This window comes from Colossoma macropomum, unplaced genomic scaffold (assembly GCF_904425465.1).
Source record: "Colossoma macropomum unplaced genomic scaffold, Colossoma_macropomum, whole genome shotgun sequence".
NCBI classification, from domain to species: Eukaryota; Metazoa; Chordata; class Actinopteri; order Characiformes; family Serrasalmidae; genus Colossoma; species Colossoma macropomum.
In genome coordinates this window covers 9,624,045-9,645,295 of record NW_023494803.1, presented here as the reverse complement: position 1 = coordinate 9,645,295, position 21,251 = coordinate 9,624,045, and the positions used below count along the sequence as shown (strand labels likewise).

Genomic DNA, 21,251 nt, shown 5'->3' with positions numbered 1-21,251 from the left:
TTAACTGGGCACAATACCATTAAAGCTAGCAGGGTGAAGGCTAACACATGCTTCCTCTGAAATCATGCAAATCCAGCCACTACATCTTTGCAAACTGCCGCTAACGCAACAGCAGCTCAACACGCTTGGAGGAGAATACTAACTGTTAATTCTGTTAGGTTAGCTAACAGACACCTAGCATCATGTGGAGTCATAGGGGGAGAGGGAGGACCATCCTACCCACCCACCCAGAGGGACAGAGAGAGGACAATTTATGATCTCTTGGACTCCCAGATACAGATGGCTGTGGCATCACCAGGGATCAAGCTTGTGATCTCCTTATGAAGGCCAGTGCTCACATAGTTGCACGACAGTTGCTTTATGTGTCAATACAAATGACCTTTATCATTCACTGACCACCTGTTTGTCTACTGATTGTTTGACTAGCTTGTTTAAAGAACTGAGCTTTGTCAACTGGTTTTCTATCTGTACACAAAGGTTAATTAAAATAAACAGCATATATTAAATGATGATAACTGTGATGCGCTGACAGTCATGTGGCACTGATTCTGTACCTGAAATGCTTCATGGAGCTTCTTTTGTAGCATTATTGCTATTTGTCGATCTAAAAAAAGAAAATATAACACGTTTATAGACATTTCATTACTTTCATTCACGAGTCCAATGATGACCAGCACTGTGTAGAGTCAAAATGTCCAAACCTGCAATAACTCTGATTAGAAATCAGAAGAACTCACTTGTCAAGTCCAGCCAGACGTGGACGGATCCTCCTTCAACAATGTCTCTGGACACCCTGGGCTGCAACATTCTGTCCAGAGACAAATAATCCACCAATATAAATTATTCTCATGAAATATGAAAAATACTGGGACCCAACTTCAAAAAATAAACTTTTTTTGTATATGCAAACAGTGATGCCTGGCTGAGTAGCTAAAAGCATATCCCCACAACATCTCCTGAGCCACTTGCTCCCACACAAGCCCAAAGCATGACAAATCCACCCCATGTGTAACAGGTGGCAAGATGTTCTTTTCATCAAATGCTGTGTTTCTCCAAACATACCTTTGGTGACTGTCATCAGTTTTTGTTTTATCAGACCACAGCACACCACATTTTATGTTTTTTTTTATGTGTTTTTTTGTGTTAACCAACCAATCAACCAATAAACACCAATTGAGTAATAACATTTGCAGAAATAAGTTTGTTCCATGCAGAGAGGGATTTAATAAAAAATGCGTCATTTCACTGGGAGTGCTAAAACTTTTGAATGATTTAATGAAATTGAAATTCATTTTTATTTTTGACCAAATTCTCATTATACATTAAGCATTTTAAGTGTGTAAACAAGTGGAAAGAAGTTAACACCACCTCAGCATGGAACACACTTAAATCTGGCAGGTTGCTGCAAACTGTAATGCAGTATTATTATTTATTTGCTGAATTTAACATATTGGTGGGGAAAAAGTACATGTACATAAAATATGGTGTGTGCATAAGAGTGGGCACCCTTTCAGTGAGTGCTTAGTAAGATCCCCTTTGGCCTCTGTGCCACTGGCTACCACACAACCCCAAAGCACAATAAATTCACCTCATGTGTAACAGTTGGCAAGGTGTTCTTTTCATCAAATGCTGCTCCTGTGTTTCTCCAAACATACCTTTGGTGACTGTAGCCAAAGAGTTCAATTTTTCATCAGGCCACATTTTATGTTTGTATGTGTTTTTATGTGTAACTCAACCAATAAACAACAATTCTGTCAAAATAAAACCTCATATCTCCATTTTTGTCATTATTCATTTTTTGACATAATTTGAAAGTAACAATTGCCCTTTACATTATATGTAAATTTCATGATGAATGGCCAAAAAAAAAGCCTAAAATTACTTGGAAAAACATCTGGTTCCATCGACTTACATTAAAGTATGTTTATTCTTTTTCCTATAACGTTCTCATTTTAGAGGTACAAGGTTTTGTTCTGACAACAGCGATTTGCAGAAATATGTCATTTTAATTTTTAAGTTTGTTCCATGCAGAAAGGGTTTTAATATAAAACGTGTCACTTGACAGCGGTGCCTAAACTGTCGAATATAAGCTGTACTTAAAACTAATGTTAACGACAAACAGGTATGTGGAATGAAAATTAAGGTACAAAAAAAAAGTCTCCAATTGATTTACTGAATTATATGAATTGTTTATTGTTGTTTATCAGCATGACGATAATCACACTCCATTTACACTTATATACCTGTAATGATTTTCTATTATTCTCTACAAGCTTTGATTACTTGTTAGCAACAAGCTCAAAGCTACCGGGCTGACTGACTGCATTTGTGGTGGAGGGTGGTGGGGGGGGTCTGTGTGAATTAGATTTTTTGCTGGACTATTCCTTTAAAGTACTATGAGTCATGAGAGAGAGGGTTAAAAAGAGGGACAGACAAGATCGACCTGCTTTTCCTCTCTTAAAACCCTGATTCAGACAAGAAGCTATGCAGCCTCTCCCAACCCACCTCTCTCTCTCTCTCTCTCTCTCTCTCCCCTCTGGACTACATTCATCATCACCTGTCTGTCAGAATATTTTTAGAGTGGCAGGAAAACACGTCACTCACCAGTAGACTGTGACATAATTCCAGGTAAATAACAGGTATTACATAAATTCCCACCAATTCAGTCACAACACCCTGCGTTCAAACAGTTAGACTATAAGCTAACATGGTCTTCAGTGAAGCTCATGGCCAATTAATAGACATGGTTAGCTTATCTGTAGAATGCTAACTGATGTCTTTTTGTTTTTTGGGGGGATTTTTACTCTGTTTTTCTATCATTTATTCATGGCTAGTTCCACCCACTGGCTCGGTTTCCCTTAATCACATGATGCAACCGAGCTGGGAGGGGGAAGGCTACCACGTCCACGTGTGAAGCTCCAGCACATGTTTACAAACTGCTGCTATTGCAGCATCAGCTCAACATGCTTGAAGGAAAATGCTAACTGCTAATTATTTTATGTTTCCTAATATTGGCTAGCATTCTGCTGAGTGATGGGAGGGAGGATGGACCACACTACCTGGCCACGGATGGTTGTAGCAACATACTCTTGACAATAGGGTCAAAGCTTAGACGGCTAACTGACGTACAACGATGTCCAATCATTACAGACAAAATTCCAGATTGCTGCTACTATTGCTTTTTTAGCTGTCACACTTTAGTCCACTTCTATAGACAAAAGTGTGTCTTAAGTCCATTAGAGATACTGTACAGTCCACACAGTTTGAGTTATGAGTGGGTTATGATTTAGGCCTGCAGCAAGCTAACTTGTGATATATCAGCTTCAACTCTGTCTTTCTATAATTTATTTCAGCCATTTATATATATATACATATATATTGCTGTTGTCGGAAGAAAACCTCGTATGTCCCATATTTGAAAATGAAAGACGGCCAAAGAGGAAATCAATCTGCAGATTAATGAAGAGTCTGAAATGTCAGACCTCACCTCTTGGTCAGGTAGCTGGTGAAATTCTGGCCGAACTCTATGACCCCCCAGTACTCTCCGTTACGAATCCCGTCAAAAGCCTGATTATGAGACATATTCACCTGCAGGAGAGAAATTACAACTACTTACTGTACAATAACTGATACAGTGTATTTCAGTTTAAATTTGGCTCCACTTTGCTGCCTCACTCTGGCGATGTAAGTAAGCCTGTGAGTGAGTGGAAGTACAAGGTAGGTGTTTCTAACAAAGTGGCCAATGAGTGGAAGCACAAGGCAGGTGTTTCTAATAAAGTGGCCAGGGAGTGGAAGCACAAGGTAGGTGTTTCTAACGGCCAATGAGTAAAAATATGCTCTCATTTATTCAAGCCTTTCTGTTATTTTACAATTATTAATGGCATTTAAATTATGTATCCTGTTTCCTGTTGGCAGTAGTCATAACTAGTAATGGCAGTAATCACTTTGGCATCAGCTGAGATATAACTAACGCAAATCAAGCACAAAACATTCTCACTTCCTCTTCTGCCTCGTGTTTCTTAGAGTGTCTGGGCCCAGCTGCCAAAAAAATGTTCACTTTTGATGACTGTTTGATAGCTGCTGAGCTGTGATGCCGGTTCTTGCAGAGAGAAGTGAAACTCTGTTCATAATAGAAGCTTTACTGAGATGAAGGAGAGAGACAATAGCACAGAGAGGAAGTGAGAGAGAGACTCTGCACCATGTGAAAAAGCCAGACACAGCATTAAATTATAGAAATATCTATTATCTGCCAGGTACCATATTGTGGGACTGTAATTGCACAAAGCAAGATTGTACACACTAACTTTTAATTTTCAAATCATAACAAAAATATTTTGGTTTCTACCTTCGAACACAAATGTGGTATGGATTAAAAGGTTGTGTTAATGAGCTACAAAGGCCATAATAACAGAAACACTTGAACGAATGAGGGATGCAAATTGTCATTTTTAGTTAGTGTTCATGTAACATGATTCAATATTGATATCAAAGGAATCATAAGGCCACAGTATTGCGATACGTGGTTGATCGTGATAGATCGTTCAGCCCTGAGTCTGTGCAGATACCTGGATGACGCTGGTGTTGTCGAGGAAAGAGAGAAGAGAACGGCTGTAGGCGCTGGAGCTCGTTTCGTTATTGACCACAGCTACCTCGATCCCCTTTGGGTCACCTCCGATACACAAACACATCAGACAGATCTGAATCACAGGCAGGAGAAACTGGAAACACAGGGAACTGGAGAGAGAGGGAGAGAGGGTGATAGTCATGTAATTCATTCATTCATATCTATTTATGCTTCATATTTATTTATTTATTTATTTATTTATTTTTCACTCTCATCACTCATTAGTAAATATTCATTTCAGCTGATGACAATATAGCCATTATAAAGGAGAGGGAGGGAGAGAAACAGACAGGAAGATGGAGAGAGGGAGAGAGGGAGAGAGAGAAAGAGAAAGAAGGAGAATAAGAGAGAGAGAAAGGAAGAGGGAGATAGGGAGGGAAAAAAGAGAGAAGGAGAGAAAGGAAGACAAAAAGGGAGAGAGAGAGGAACAGAAAGAGGGAGAGAGATATACAGAGAAAAGAAGAAGGTGAGAGAGAGGGAGAATAAGAGAGAGCGAAAGGAAGAGGGAGAGAAGGAGAGGCAGAGAGGGAGAGATACAGAGAAAACGAGGGAGAGAGGGAAACAGAGGGAGAGAAAGAGAGAGGAATGGAGAGGGAGAGAGAGAGACAGAGAGAGATATACTGAGAAAAAAAGAGGTAGAAGGAGAGAGAGAAGGAGAATAAGAAAGAGCGAAAGGAAGAGGGAGACAGAGAAAAAGAGAGGGAAAGAGAGACAGAGGGGGAGAAAGAGAGACAGCGAAAGGAAGAGGGAGATGGGGAGGGAGAGAGAGGAAGATAGAAAGGAAGAAAAAGAGGGAGAGAGAGAAACAGAGAGGGAGAGAGAGATATACAGAGAAAAAAGAGGGAGAGAGAGAAAAGGAGAATAAGAGAGAGCGAAAGGAAGAGGGAGAGAGGGAGAGAGAGAGATATAGAGAAAAAAGAGGGAGAGAGAGAAAGAGGGGAGAATAAGAGAGAGCGAAAGGAAGAGGGAGAGAGGGAGAGAGAGAGAGAGATACAGAGAAAACAAGAGGGAGAGAGAGAGAGGGAGAATAAGAGAGAGGAACAGAGAGAGAGACACTCAGAAAGCTTTTTACTGTGCACAGTTACTATGTTTTGCACTTAATGACACAAGATATGATTAGATCTATTATTGATCATAATTGATAAATTACCCTGGATTTCTCCTCATCCGCACCATCGTTTTGATCGTCAAAGCAGCAATGTTTCGCCATTTTGGGATGACATGACGTGCTTTCACCTTCCAGTCCGCTGTATACACATACATGCACACATCCTATTTAGCTTGTAACACATGTGAATGTGGTCAGGATGGTCATTTTAACCACTTATTGTATTAAAATAACCACAGTATATAAATATACACTGTACATCCAACAGTTTGTGCACACCTGCTTTTCCAGCGTTTGAAATGAAGGGTATTAATAGTGAGTTTGTCCCCCTTTGCTGCAGTAACAGCCTCTACTCTTTTGGAAAGGCTTTACATGTTGAACATTGCTGTGAGGATTTGATGAAGCATTAGTGTGGTCAGGTACTGATGTTGGATGGTCAGTTCTGGATCACTCCAACTCATCCCAAAGGTGTTGGATGGAGCTCCATCACTCCAGAGACCACAGTTCTACTGCTCCACAGCTCAATGCTGGGGGGGCTTTATACCCACACTCAGCATTGGGCATGGTGATTTTAGGCTCATGTGTGGCTGCTCCTTATTGGTAAGTGCTTTTCTATGGAAATTAGACTGTGTATGCAAAACTGAACACCTGTATGAGCAAGGTGTGACCTTAAATGACCTATATTAGCTCATTAGAATGCACGTCTGGACACCTTTAGACATACAGTGTATCAAATAAGGAGATATAAATGAAAAATGAAAATAGAAGGTTTAATACCTGTTTACTGCATATAGCCAGCACAGTAAGTGCCTTATTTGAATACCTGGCTAAGTAAACACATCTGCATATTCCTGTATATTTAAATAGCTACGCCCTTTGTTAGAATGCAGTACCTTTTAGTTTAGGGATGTCTGTAGCTGCGGGAAGATTCTTCCCAAGGAGTTCTCTGCTCTCGTCCCTCAGGCTGTCCGGAGACGGGCTGTTAGTGTGAGTTGGACCCTGAGGGCTGCCGTTGGACCCCACTTGGTCAGAGTCCTCACAAAGCTGTAGAAAAGCACTCTCCAGGGTCTGACGCAAGCACACGGACACATATTTAGAATTTGTCCTTGTGGTTCCACTTACTGTCTACTTTATAAGCTCCACCTTATACATCGATCAGTCGTAACATTAAAATCATCTCCTTGTTTCTACACTCATTGTCCATTTTATCAGCTCCACTTACTATATAGGTGCACTTTGTAGTTCTACAGTTACAGACTGTAGTCCATCTGTTTCTCTGCATCCTTTGTTACCCTGTTCTTCAATGGTCAGGACCCCCACAAGACCATCACAGAGCAGGTATTATTTGGGTGGTGGGTCACTCTTACCGCAGTGACACTGACGTGGTGGTGTGTTAGTGTGTGTTGTGCTAGTATGAGTGGATCAGACACAGCAGTGCTGCTGGAGTTTTTAAACACTGTGTCCACTCACTGTCCACTCTATTAGACACTCCTACCTTGTTGGTCCACCTTGCAGATGTAAAGTCAGAGACGATAGCTCATCTGCTGCTGCACAGTTTGTGTTGGTCCTTTAGTTGTTCATCAGTGTTGGCTGGATGTTTGTAGCAGCACTGATGTGTATTATCCACTCGCACCAGCACAACACATCAGTGTCACGCAGTGCTGAGAATGACCCATCGCCCAATACCTGCTCTGTGGTGGTCCTGTGGGGGTCCTGACCACTGAGGAACAGGGTAACAAAGTATACAGAGAAAGAGATGGACTACAGTCTGTAACTGTAGAACTACAAAGTGCTCCTTTATAGTAAGTGGAGCTGATAAAATGGACACTGAGTATAGAAACAAGGAGGTGTTTTGGCTGATTGGTGTAGCTCCACTATACAGGTGTACAGTTACAGGCTGTAGTTTATCTGATGCTGCACAATAAATCAGCTGCCCACACTGCAGGGTTGCTGCGGTTTTTACACAAGTCAGGGTCACAGGAGGTTGTGAGTGGACCATCCACCCAAAAATGTCCAGCCAAGAGCAGATGTGTGGTCAGAAACTGGGCTAGATGATTGCTAACGCAAACTGTGCATCAACAGATGGGCACACAGTCTCCAGCTGAACATCAGCAAGGTGAAGCTACAAGAGAGGGGTTTCTGAAGTGCCCAGTGACTGTATCTGTATTTGTGTTTGCGAAAGAGGCTGAACTCACCACTGCGTTGTGCTGCTTCATGACCTCCTCTGGATTGGCTTCAGCTAGCAGTCTCCCGTTCCTCATCAACCCAACCTGCGGAGCAGCAGGAATGGAGGATTTAACACCAGCAATAACAAATCTTGCTCTCACATCAGTAAAAGCCAAAGCTGTATGATGTACAGTACTGCGCAAAAGTCAGAGACCACCCTTCATTTATTAAGTCCCTGTCAAAACAGCTATTAAGTACAAGTTATTAATTTTCAATAAGATATTTCTGTTTAAATATAAAATAATCTACTTGGACAATGAAGAAGAAAGTTATAGAGAGACAACTGAAGTTCAAAAACTGATTAAAAGCTACAGAGAAAGTGAGGCTCCTAACAACCACCTGAATGACCTGGTAGACACCAAAACTGCCCCCATCTGATAAACAGCACTTAAAGCTTTCATCTTTGAGAGAGAGGAGAAAATCAAACTGCTTCAGATCTGAAAACATCCACAGGTGGTTCTGTCCATCCTCCACTGTGAGAAGACGACTCAGCGCTGTGGGTCTGAAAGGATGTGTAGCTGTCAAGAAGAACCTCACTGAGAAAAGGAGATGGACACATCAAACAAAGAAGCTGAACAATGGACTGACCACCCCAGAGTCCAGACCTCAACATCAATGCCCTTTTAGCTTGTGTGAACATTTCATGACAAATGGATCAATAGAAATAAAATAAAATTACCTGTTACATTACCATTTAGAAGTAAGTAAGTTAGATGTTAAGAAAATTTTTTTCTACAGTAAAATGATTATTTTGGCTATATGATCTGTTCATTTGTTATGGCAGTAACAGTTTTTGAGTGTATTTTGATACAAAACTCTCCTAACAACTAATCATCAACCACAAAAACACCAAGAGCGACTGGATTAGATGGTATACCATAGTCCATTTTTATATACTTACGAGTCAGAATTGTTCACAGTGGTGGTGATAGGAACCAGACGTCCACCTTAAGGCTCGCTCACAGAAAGTTATTACATGAAATAGTTATGAATACACTGCCTGATGCCTGAGACACTGCTGATGCAATGATCCATTTGAGAAAAGATTTTGGCCTATTGTGTATTTTTTACAAATACTTTAATGGCGGAGGGGTACATGCAGGACACTACAAGGCTAAATAGTCCCGAAAGAAAATTTTTTGTTTTCAGATTTACCACATTTTGCCATAATGAACATCATACAAAAACTCAGAAGACACATGCAGATTCACTGGTGGTTTTGGATAGTAAGTAAAATGGCTATATTTGTGTTGTAGTCATGGTGACCCCTGGTTCCTATCAGCACCACTGTAAAGAAATCTGAACCATTTCACACCAAACAACTCTGAATCACTCTGTTTACATCTTAACAACATCAAAAAAATGGATGGAATTCCCATTTAACAACTTGAAATGGTTTGTGTGTGAAAATGTAGGATTTTATGATCATTTTTATGTTAATTTTTAATGTTTTTTTATGTTAGTGGTACATAGGCTTTTCTGGCTTGTTAGCTACATTAGCCTTGTAACTCAAGTGCATTTTCGGTGAACTATTCCTTTAACCTAGTGACGTAGTTGCCACATATCCCTCAGTTTGACTGTATAGACGACTCGACCTGCATTACGGGTTGGGTTACTGTTTTTGTAGGAGGTTTTCAGGTCAGCAGACGTTCTGAAGTGTTTGTGCTGCTCGAGGTTGTGTGTTCGATCTCAAAGTGGCAGGTTTTACACAAGAAACGTAAGATTTGACGCACAGGGTCATAAATCAAATGTCATGTTGGTGAAGCTGTTATTTAACCGTTTGCTTTCTGTCTCATCCCACAAACAAAGACAACCGCACTGTTTATGACAAAGACAGTGAGCACAGTTTGAATGTATTCCAAAAGATAAACGCTACACGTGTGACTCACCGCTGTTTTACATAGAGATCTAGACACGGTCACTGCCTGAGCTAAGAAAAGATTTTCTTTTAGGGTGAGTTTTCAATCACCTCACGTCAGAGCTGACACATTTCCATAGCTGTGCACTGGATGACCAGTGTCATGGTCAGTTAAAGGGCCCATAACATGATATTAACATTAACATTAGTAAAACTGTTTAATGCAGCAAGCGAACACTCTCACTTTTTAAAATCTGTAGCCTACCCAGTTCACGTATGGAACCTAGGCTGCAAAAACAGGCCATTCTGAAATGGTCATGGTTGTGATGTCATAAGCATGAACACATCTGGTGTACACACGACCACTGATTACACATGCATACGGTGCACATGTGGCTGTGCATTTTCACTGTTGTAGTGGAAGGTTTGAGGAAAACTAGGACTGTCTAAAGATTAAAACAATGAATCATATTGTGATTAATCACATTTTTTGTGCAGTTAATCGTGATAGATCACATTTGAGCAGCTGGACATCTGCACTACGACAAATGCATTAATGGCAATAAAAACATTCATGGCATTAATAATTTATTACGTTAATGTGTTCACTTGGACAGTTAACATTAAAAAATGTAAGCAATGCACCTACAGAAGAGGTGTGAATGTAAGATCACATGCTTTCACTTTTCACTGGTTACGCTGTGGAGCGTTCGCTGGAGGGTTGCCAGGTCCGCCGTTTTCTCACCAAATTGGGCTGATTGGAAAATGCATTTGTAGGGGAAAAAATGATAAAGCTTCAGTTTTTGGTGGACAGTTAAAAGGAAACTGTGGGCTGAAGATTTTTGATGGACCTGGCAACCGGCCCCATAGAAAATGCTTACAATATAGCAAGAACTGTGCGTTATCTTACATAACTGGCATAACCAGTGAGAGATTTTTGATGATAATAAAACTGAAAACTGGAGCCTGTAATCTTCACGGAAAACTTATTTAAATCAGACATGTCAAACTGGGGACCTTCTGGGCCAAAGTGCTGCGGAGATTAACGTTCACCCTCATCTAACACTCTGAACTCAGTTCATGAAGGCCTTGCTAATTAGCTGATGAGCTGATTCAGGTGTGTTTAATGAAGCAGTGTGGTGAAGTCTGCAGCATTTTGGCCCGTGAGGACTGGAGCCTGACGCATGTGATTTAAATAAAAGGTAGAAACACAATAAAACATTATAAAAACAATATAAGGAGGCACCACCAGCTGCATCTCTTACTGAGATGAGTGTTATCATGCCTGATATTGTAAATGTTGTGGGTAATCACTGTAAAGAGTTTTGTTAGAGGGAAATGCTAATCAAAAAACGAACAAGTCGAGAGGCGCAAATAAATGATACAGCCTTGCATACATTGTGCAGTCCCATGGAGATATATTTAAGTCGACTGTAACAAAATTAATAAAATGGGTATTATAAAAAAGGTTATAGATTGTTATATTGTACCACAATATATCAATATATATTCTATAAAAAATGTCAAACGGCAGGCCAATATATCAGAATATAATATGCCGTCTGAAAAGCTCCCAGGTTTGAACCCACCACTGCCCCTGAAAATAACTCGACCACTGGGCACAACAGACTGTCTAATTCAAATAGATAAACAGAGATTGGATAATGGTCATATAAAAATGAACAATGACTGTGTTTGGTACATAAACCACATAAGGGAAAAGATACAAGAAAAACGTAGACAATGGTTGTTTTACACACCTGTAGCCTGATCTTTCACCATTGGGATCAGGAATATGAGTGTGAGAGATCAGAGATAAGATTCTCAGAGATGGATTATAAGAGATAAGACCTCTTATTATACTACAACAAGATAAATAACCTTTAGATTTACTTCAGACACCATAACCACCTGATCCCGATCCTGTTCGAGGAACTTTGGTTATGTAATTGGTTTTCCTGAGCAAAGTTCACCGAGTGCAAAAGCAAAGGCCTTTAAACGGATTACAGCAGCCTAAGCTCCGCATGAATGGTAGTGATGGCACACGTCCCGACGCTAGACTAATTAGGAGAAAAGACGGGAAAGGTAGGAGAAGGGGAGAAGGAGTGAACGCTAATCACCTACCAAAAAGACTGGCACATGATATTGCACAGTGCATGCCATTTCCAGTGTAGTAGTTTGATTTCTGAAACAAGTCCGTACATCTAACAGCACTGTTAACATTTGCATGCGCTCATCATCCACTTTATTAGAAAGCCCTACTTAGTTTTTCCATTGACTGGCCACTTTATTGGAAACACCTACTTTGTACATCCACTTCATTAGAAACCCCTACTTTGTACATCCACTCACTGGCCACTTTGTTAGAAACCCCTATTTTGTATGTCCACTCACTGGCCACTTTACTAGAAACACCTACTTTGTATGTCCACTCACTGGCCACTTTATTAGAAACCCCTATTTTGTATGTCCACTCACTGGCCACTTTATTAGAAACACCTACTTTGTATGTCCACTCACTGGTCACTTTATTAGAAACATCTACCTTGTATGTCCACTCACTGGCCACTTTATTAGAAACATCTACCTTGCACGTCCACTCACTGACCACTTTACGAGCTCAAAATACCTTATAGCTTCACTATGTAGGTGTACAGTTACAGACTTTAGTCCATCTGTTACTGCGCAGTTTATCAGCCCCTCTAGCCCATTCATCACTGGTCAGTATCTACTATGTCAGTGTAACCACCACCTGAATAATATCAGAACAACAGTAGTCCTGTAGTCATAAACTACAACTGCACAGCAGTTACACTGACATAGTAGTTTTGCTGTTAGGTTGAGATAATACTAATATCCATCCAAGAGCAGCTCTGTGGTCAGAAAATGACCAATGATGAAAGGCTAGAAGATGGCTAACACAAACAGATGAGCTACAGTCTCTAACTGTACACCAGCAAGGTAACTGTTCCCTCACTGGACACAAAGAAAACAGTGTTTTGAGGTATTACAAATCAATACATGAGTAAATGTACTGTACCAAGACGTGACTCACATTTTGCTCCCCAGTGACACAACCTGAAGTTCTTGCTCTATTGTATACCCTTAAAAAAGATGGTTCTTCAAGGGTTCTTTAGTAAAGAAAATGGTTCTATATAGAGCCATCAACACTCAAAGAACCCTCTGCATGATTAAAGGGTTCTTTGCATCACAAAAGCGTTCCTCAGACTGATGGAGGATGTGCTGTAGATGGTTCTATATAGAACCTTTTCGAAAAGGTTTCTTCTATTGTAACAAACTTGACATCATAACAATAGAAGAACCCTTTTTGGTGCTGTGTAGAACCCATTTCAAGCAACACATTCTCCATCAATCTGAAGAACACTTTCGTGGTGCAAAGAATGCTTTAATCATCCAAAGGATTCTTTGAGTGTTGATGGTTCTATATAGATCCATTTTCTTTATTAAAGAACCTTTAAAGAACCAACTTTTTTAAGAGTGTAGGGAAACTGCTTGTTCTGCTACATTTACGCCAGTACTAATAGAATTTGGATGATATTTTGGCCAACTGATATATCAGTCAGGCCTCTGTCACTCTACCATCAAACAGTCTTCTTTTGTGCTTTTGGCAAATGGGGCCAAGGTCAGTTCACAGTTTATAGCACCACCAATCCTGCTCTCAGTACTGTTTATCTCCAGTTCAGCCTGCCGCACATCAAAGCTACTCAAACCACACAGCCCGCATACAATCTGCCATTCACTATCAGAACGATCAGAAGAGCCTTTTGTTCCTCTCTCAGAATGGACATCCACAATTAGACCTCAATGATAAAGCCACTGTTGTTCATTCAACACACAGGCCATTTTACCATGTAAGGCAAGGTGAATGGATGAAGTGCTCTGTCCAACAAAGCACTACTGTCCATAGAGGGTTTCTTATTGGTGCAGTTAATTATTATGATTGCCATGAACGTACAGCGGGAAAGTTCATTTGGGTCACAACCATACTAGTTTTGCACTAGTGCTAAAGCTAACTTACTGAACACGACTTGCTCATGTGGCTTCTGACATTTCATGACTTTTATCTATAAATGGACAGACAATTTCAGATTCAGAAATCAAGAGCTTTTTAGCTAAAAGAATATGGCTAAGCTCTCCAGATGGAGCCCCAGCCTTGAGTCCTGTACCACACTACTGTGCTATTCACAGAGATTCTCCATTAAAAATGCTCCACAGGCCAAGAAACACATCTCTGACCTTTTATTTTTGTCCATTTTTTATAGATAACGGTGTGTTGCAGAGCCAGAAATCACACAGACAAGTCTATTAGAGATACTGAACAACTCAACGTGGTTTGAGGCGAGTGTGTGATGATTTAGGCACAGTTAGCACCATGCTAACTGGTGCAGAGTAAGTGCCTACTACTAGCTGGCTAACTAGCCTTGTAGCTCCAGTGCAAAGCAACAGAAGCAAACTTCAGACACCCGACATGTTCTGTCTTCACTGTCAAACACATTAGATGCTGACTGAATCCACTAACAGGTCTATGAGACGTTTTGTTTTTATCAGCTGTATTATCAAGTATTTTAGAATCCATAGGAGTTTTTTTATGAAGTGTTCTTCCTGCTCCAACATGAGCAAGAATTTCATAAGTTTGATCAGGTATATGATAAAGACTAATCCACAAAGAAAAAAATGCATTCTTTGAGTTATTACATAATCTCAAACAGACTTGCTCACGTAGTTTCCGACACTGTTATCTATAAACATGGACAAAATGTAGGCTTCTAGATGGCCGGTACTACTATTATTAGCTATGCAACTTGCATTCCTCCATTTTTATCAGACCTGAAGTAGATAAGCAAGTCTATTTGAGATTACGTAATAACCTGAGGCACTTGCTAATTGCTAAACTATAAGCTTCCATTATTCGTTAGCTGCATTAGCATCGTAGCTCCAAGCTAAAGAAGCAAAAGTTCAGAAACCAAAAATGCATGGCTGTCATGATCATAAAATTGTAGCTGACGATTAATTGTCCTATAAATAATTGCAATTAACAATTTAACAGTCTTTTCTTGTTCCTTCTATGCTTCCTTTAAAGTACAAGCTAAAAGTGGCCAAATTGGCTTGTTAGCCATCTTGCTTCCTAGCTATGTTTACTACGTAGCTAACACTGGTTCTGTGAAATTGGCACTCACAAAAATGTCTTAGTTACACAGATTCCTGTGCATTCAGGCAAAGCTTTTTCTTGAGGGTGAAAATAAAAGCCAAAAAACTCTCATCCTGCTAGCAAGCTTGCTAAAAACATTAGAATTAGCAGCACAGCTAACAAGGATTACTTAGCACTGCCCTCTAAACATGTCAGAGCACCAAGTAAGACCCTCCAAAACCCCATTATTCACCTCAATGATCGCATTTAATGCATTTATTTACATTTGCCTCAATCTATTCACATTTTGTTAGTGGTGGCTTAATATTTTTGCGAAAAACTAACGTGGAAAATTATAATTGTGATCATCTCACATAATTGCAAGCAGGCAATTAAGTATTAATTACGACAGGCCAGCAAATGTCTTTAATATATGACATTTGAATTAAGGGGGGAAACTGGGCACATTTTACGTTTGGCTGGATCACTCCTTTAAAGTTAACATGAATTCAAAAATGGATCTTTTTACCGTAGCTCATGCCCCTGGTCATATTACACACAATTCATTATATCAGATCATTTAAAAGACAAAGTTTATGTTATTGTTTGCTATCTGGTGTGGACCAGAGGAGGACGGGTTCCCCCTTTGAGTCTTGGTTCATCTCAAGGTTTCTTCCTCTTACGTTTTAGGGGGTTTCTCCGTGTCACTGTCGCCACTGGCAATGCTCTTGGGGGCTCAGACCGGGATTTTTTTCTGTAAAGCTGCTTTGTGACAACACCTGTTGTAGAAGCTCTATATAAATAAGCTTTGACTTGACATGTTTTTCTGTATTTTTACATCAAAATATAATGACTTTTATAAACCGTCTTTTGATTCCTGATTGTCATTGTGCACCAGCAGCGAATAACATATAAACAGCATATAAACAGCATTTCATCTTGTCCTCCCACCACCCCCAACTATCATGGAGGGAAAGTCCTCAGCCAGCTCTCCCTGATACCGTGTTTCACACAAAAAAAATGTGAAATAATTTCCCGTTTGTGATAAAGTGAGACTCGAGGGTCGCTGCTCTGAAGTGTTTTAGAGTCCAAAGTGAGGTTTGAGCGTTAATGATCCAGTGTGTCTCTTACCGTGTTGGCTTGTCTGGCCTCCTCAATGTAATGTGTAGTGATGATGACGGACACCTGTCCACCTCTAACGATCTCCACCAGATGCTGCCATATTCTACACAAACAGGACAGAGTTTAAGTCACAATCAAGCCTACAACAGATATAATAGAGGAGAAGATGACATCTTCTGCCCTTTTTTCATTTTATGCTAATTGCTGCTAGCTAATTTCTGCTGCCCCTATGGGATTCTAGGGGTATGTTAGCACTAAGCTAACGGGGGTTTTACATGAAAATATTTTGGCTGTTTTAGATAAATATGTATCAGTTTTACAGTGACTCAGTACAGAAGCTGTTTTCTGTTCCTAATAACTAACCGGAACCTGGTTTGTGACGTATCATGAAACTGGTCCCACTGTAAACGATCTGATTACTCTATCACTTCCGAATTATGTTAGTAGTTAATCTGACATGTAAGGCCTTCAGTTCAGCTCCTGAAGTCCTAACCAATAGAAGACCTCGCTTGGCTAATTCTACCTAAATACCACAGAGACCAAAAAATCTGCATGGACAAATTTTCATTTTAAATTTTAAACAATTTTACTCATAACCAAAGCTTAACAATGGAAAAAGAGTATTACTACAATACTAGAGTTTAAATACAACAATCCCATTTACAGGAATAAAAAAAAGAAAGGAAAACAAAGCTTGCACAATTATGTCCTGGCACGAGGTAGTCTGGTTCCTGATTTGTTAGAGAGGGATTAAAATAAGCGATGGCCAAGTCTGAGCCTGGATGAAAAACGAACACACAGACTGGTCAACTTTGAGATGCTGGTGAACTGGGGGGTGGAGAGGGGTCACAAAAACAATGAGGGAGCTTGTGGGAGGTTTTGAGAGTGTGTGTGCTGGGTGGGTGCAAACATATCCAACGCAAGGTGTATAGACTGCATATTGCTCTGGGCCACTGATGCAAATCAGTGCATGTGTGCGTTTGGGTAGCTGCAGTTTGCATTCCAGATTTGTTATAGAAAGCAAAACCTACAAAGTTAATGTGTGGGGGTGGGGGGTGTTTGTGAGGAGAGACAGCAATGCAGATTTACTGTGCCGTGTCTCTAGAATGTAGTGCATGGTTCACCAACTACAAACCGATAGAGAGAGAAAGAAAGAGAGAGACTGGTAGTGCCGGTACTTAAGACAGTGCAGTTTAACAAGGGTAAAAGGGAAACCGTGGGTGGGGGGGGGGTGAAGTAAGACAGACAGACTGATGGACAGACGAAAGGATGAAAGTGCATACTTGGCCCGTAGAACAGGGTCCACTCCCACTGTGGGCTCATCAAGGATGAGGAGCTGAGGATTCTGAAGAAGAGCAGCACCAAGTGAGACACGACGACGCTGACCTCCACTGCAAACAAACAAACAATTACCAAAAAAAAAAAAGACATCAGCAAATTATCAACAAAAAAACAACAAACCAATCAGATAAAACATGATTCAATTAATGAAGAAAAAAACAGCTCATTATTAACAAATTATGAACCCAAAAAGAATCAATTATAAACCAAACTATGACCAAAAACAACCAATTAACAATGTAAAAACAACAAATTATCAACCAAACACACAAAAAACTATTATCAAGTAATTATCTACCAAAAACAACTAATCATCAACAAAACACAGAAATGACTAATCGTCAGCCAAACCTTGACCAAAAAACAACGAATTAACAACAAAAAACAACGAATTAACAACAAAAAACAACCAATTATCGCATAACAAACAACCACTTATCAACAAAAAACAAAAACAACCACTTATCAACCAAAACATGACCAAACAACAACTAAGTAACAACAAAAAACAACTAATTATCGACCAAAAAACAATCAATTTTCAAGCAATTATCAACGAAAAAAACAACAAATCATCGACCAAACACAAGAACAGTCGTTCATCTTTCAGCTTCTTGGGGCAACGGCGCCTGTTTGTTTGAAGTCGTTGTCGGGGGAAAAAGGTACAGAAACCGGACAGGTGAGGTGACCGCATCAGTTCATACCAAACATACCACTCAAAAGTCAGCTGAGCTTCAAACAGACACAACCAGACAAGAGAATAAGGATAGAGTGTGAAATGGGGGAAACATGGAAACATGGTGGTGTAGTGTAACAATCAGATCGCTCTGCCCACAGCACTGGACGGAAACAGGGAAGCCTAAACAAAGACAATAGTATACTGTCCACTGTAGCTCAGGATTCCTCAGACATCATACGCACTCTTACTGATTTCCCCCTTCAGGCACACCTGATTCATTTCATAGAGCAGAGAAAATACTGCGGAAACATGACTGTAAAATAAGGAATAGAAATGTTGAGAAATGAAATTATAAATAGTAAAACAGAGCTGGTTCCTGTTGGTCTGCAGTTCAACTTTCACTTCAGCTTTCTTTAAAACCAAAGCCGCACAGTGTGACTGACAAAACAGAGCAAATACACAAACACGAACAACAGGTACTTCTGTCCTCACGGCTGACATTTCTGGCCTGTGAAGTCAAGAGTGATGTTAAAAATACTGACAGATAAACTTTGTCTCAAGTTTAGACCTGTGAGAGAAAAAGCGATCTGCTGCAAAGTTCCCACTAACAGTACACTCTTAAAAAGATGGTGCTTCAAGGGTTCCTTAGTAAAGCAAATAATTCTATATAGAACCATGAACACCCAAAGAACCCCATGCATGTTTAAAGGGTACTTTGCATCACGAAAGGGTTCTTCAGATTGATGGAAAATGTGGATGAATGTGCTACAGACGGTTCTATATAAAACCTTTTTAAAAGGGTTCTATATGGCACCCAAAAGGATTTTCTTGTTGTTATAAGCTCCGACACCCTAAGGATAGAAGAGCGCTTTTGGGTGCTATATGGAACCATTTTCAAAAAGGTTCTATTTAGAACCGTCTCCATCAATCTGAAGAACCCCCTTACCATGCAAAGAACCATTTAATTATACAAAGGGTTCTTTCAGTGTTCAAGGTTCTATGTAGAACCAGTTTCTTTACTAAGGAACCCTTGAAGGACCATCATTTTTAAGTGTGTACACTTCAAGTTGAAGGCGAGGCTTACTCTGCCCTCTAAACGGTCAATGTCAGAGGGCTAGCCCTGCGCTAATTCGATTAAACGCTACAGTAAATGGCTCAGTTCCAACCCCAGTTTAACATACCTTACTCTGGTATTCAGCTACTACTGACTTTCAGCTGCAAGTCATGCTAGCACTGGAGCTAAACTCAGCAGTAGGTTAGCTCACCAGCACTACATTTAGAGATGCATTTCTTAGTCTATGAAGGATTTTCAGTAGAAAGCTCCAAGAATAGAGTAGTACGTGACTGGGGCTTGATCTCCATCTGGGCAACACGCCCTCAGCCTTTTAGCTAACAAGTCCATAGTTGCATAAAAACTAGCCATCTCCAAGCCTGAATTAGCACCCAGTGCAAAACCTTCGAAGCAAACCTCAGACCAGTGTTGCCAACTACTTTCAATGGAAAGTAGCTAAATGTCGCTAGAAGATGTCATAATTATCATATATGTGAAGTCACTGCATCGTATTTGCATTTTGCCTGGTGTTACATGGGGTCAGCCCTTTTTTTGTAATTCATATATTTATTAGGAAATAGCTGTTTAGTTTCACAGAAATGCACTGACAAATTGCATCAGTGCCACCTTATCGTATGGAGAAGTGAGTATACAATAAAAATCCACCATACGCATCACTTAAAGACAACGGCTGTGATTTCTGCTATATTTCCATGTGAAATGATCGCTCAGAGAGAAAGTTAGAAGTGACAGAATATCTTGCTCACACAGTGCGCAGCCTCTGTCTGGGTAACAAACCACAAGAAGGATGTTCTGTTTTCTGTGTGATAGTGAGTGATAAAACATCCATTCATTCATCTTCTGAGATGCTTATCCTCCTGGGTCACGGGGGGTGCTGGAACCTATCCCAGCACTCACTGGGCTGCAGGCAGAAAACATGGACAGTCCATTACAGGGCAGGCATGCATTTTCACAACCAGGGCCAATTTAATGTCTCCAGTTGGCCTGACTGCAGGGACTTTGGACTGTGGGAGGAAACTGGAGCACCCGGAGGAAAACCCATGCAGAAAAGGGGGAGAACATGCAAACTCCACACAGAAAGGACTCTGGTTGTCCGGTCGGGGAATCAAACCTAGACCCTTCTTGCCGTGAGGCAACACGCTACCCACTGCGTCACTGTGCCACCCTATGGTCACACCAATCAAACTGAACTGTTGAAATTTAGGCAAAGGAAGACCAAACAATACAGACCAGCAATGGTCCATGACAACACTAGCAGTGTTTACATGCAAACATGTTTGGCAATCTAATTGAACACATTCCAGTTATAGGTTAAGACTGAGGTGTTATCTGCTCACTCTACTCAACGATCTGACGGAAAATGAGTTTACATGCTCACTACAAGTAATCCGATCCAAAATTATGTGCATAAGTAGAGAACCGCTTAGTGTAGACGTTACCATGACAACAAGCATCATGTGAGTCCAGTCAAAGTGAGATGAGCAGCAGTGAGCAGTGCTTGTGTTTTTAAACACTTTAAAATGATGTCAGACTCAGGAAAACATACTTCACATGTAGTTACTAAAGAAGGGCGAGAGGAAGACGTCGTGCTCTGAGACACATAAGCTGGACGTCCTTCCCACCACCGTCTTTTAAAGACCAGAACACAGACTTCGCCTCCTCTGCAGACCAGTTTCTGCTCCCGCCAATGTTGAACATTATAAACTTTCGCTATGACGTGACGCACATGATCAGAACATACTTAAACTTTCCGATTGAGAATGTAATCAGATACAGGAGTTTACACAGATATTATTCTTCTATTTAACGGATTATTTACAGGAGTACACACCTTGTTCAGTCGGATAGAAACTATTCAGAATGGCCTCAATCAGACTAGTCTGTTCCGATTGAGGTGTATACATGGACGTGTCCTATTCCAATTGAGCTATTAGCCGGATTATTAACAGATTAGCAGGCTGCATGTAAACGTGGCTAGTGTTTGGACACAGTGCAGCTCATTAACGTCTATGTCAGTTGCTGTGCGGAGCGAATGTCACTGAACAGAGTAGATGCAGAGAGAGATATGTGGG

General features: G+C 40.5%; 1 protein-coding gene across 1 annotated transcript in view; it reads right to left on the bottom strand.

Moving 5' to 3' along the window:
- Positions 1-21,251, bottom strand: part of abch1 (ATP-binding cassette, sub-family H, member 1) — a 41,712-nt gene that overhangs the window by 9,559 nt on the left and 10,902 nt on the right. Inside the window, 9 exon segments of the mRNA XM_036593301.1 lie at positions 555-604; positions 738-808; positions 3,488-3,588; positions 4,566-4,734; positions 5,775-5,871; positions 6,626-6,800; positions 7,928-8,002; positions 16,097-16,190; positions 17,371-17,478. Of these exon segments, the coding sequence (XP_036449194.1) occupies positions 555-604; positions 738-808; positions 3,488-3,588; positions 4,566-4,734; positions 5,775-5,871; positions 6,626-6,800; positions 7,928-8,002; positions 16,097-16,190; positions 17,371-17,478 (940 nt within the window).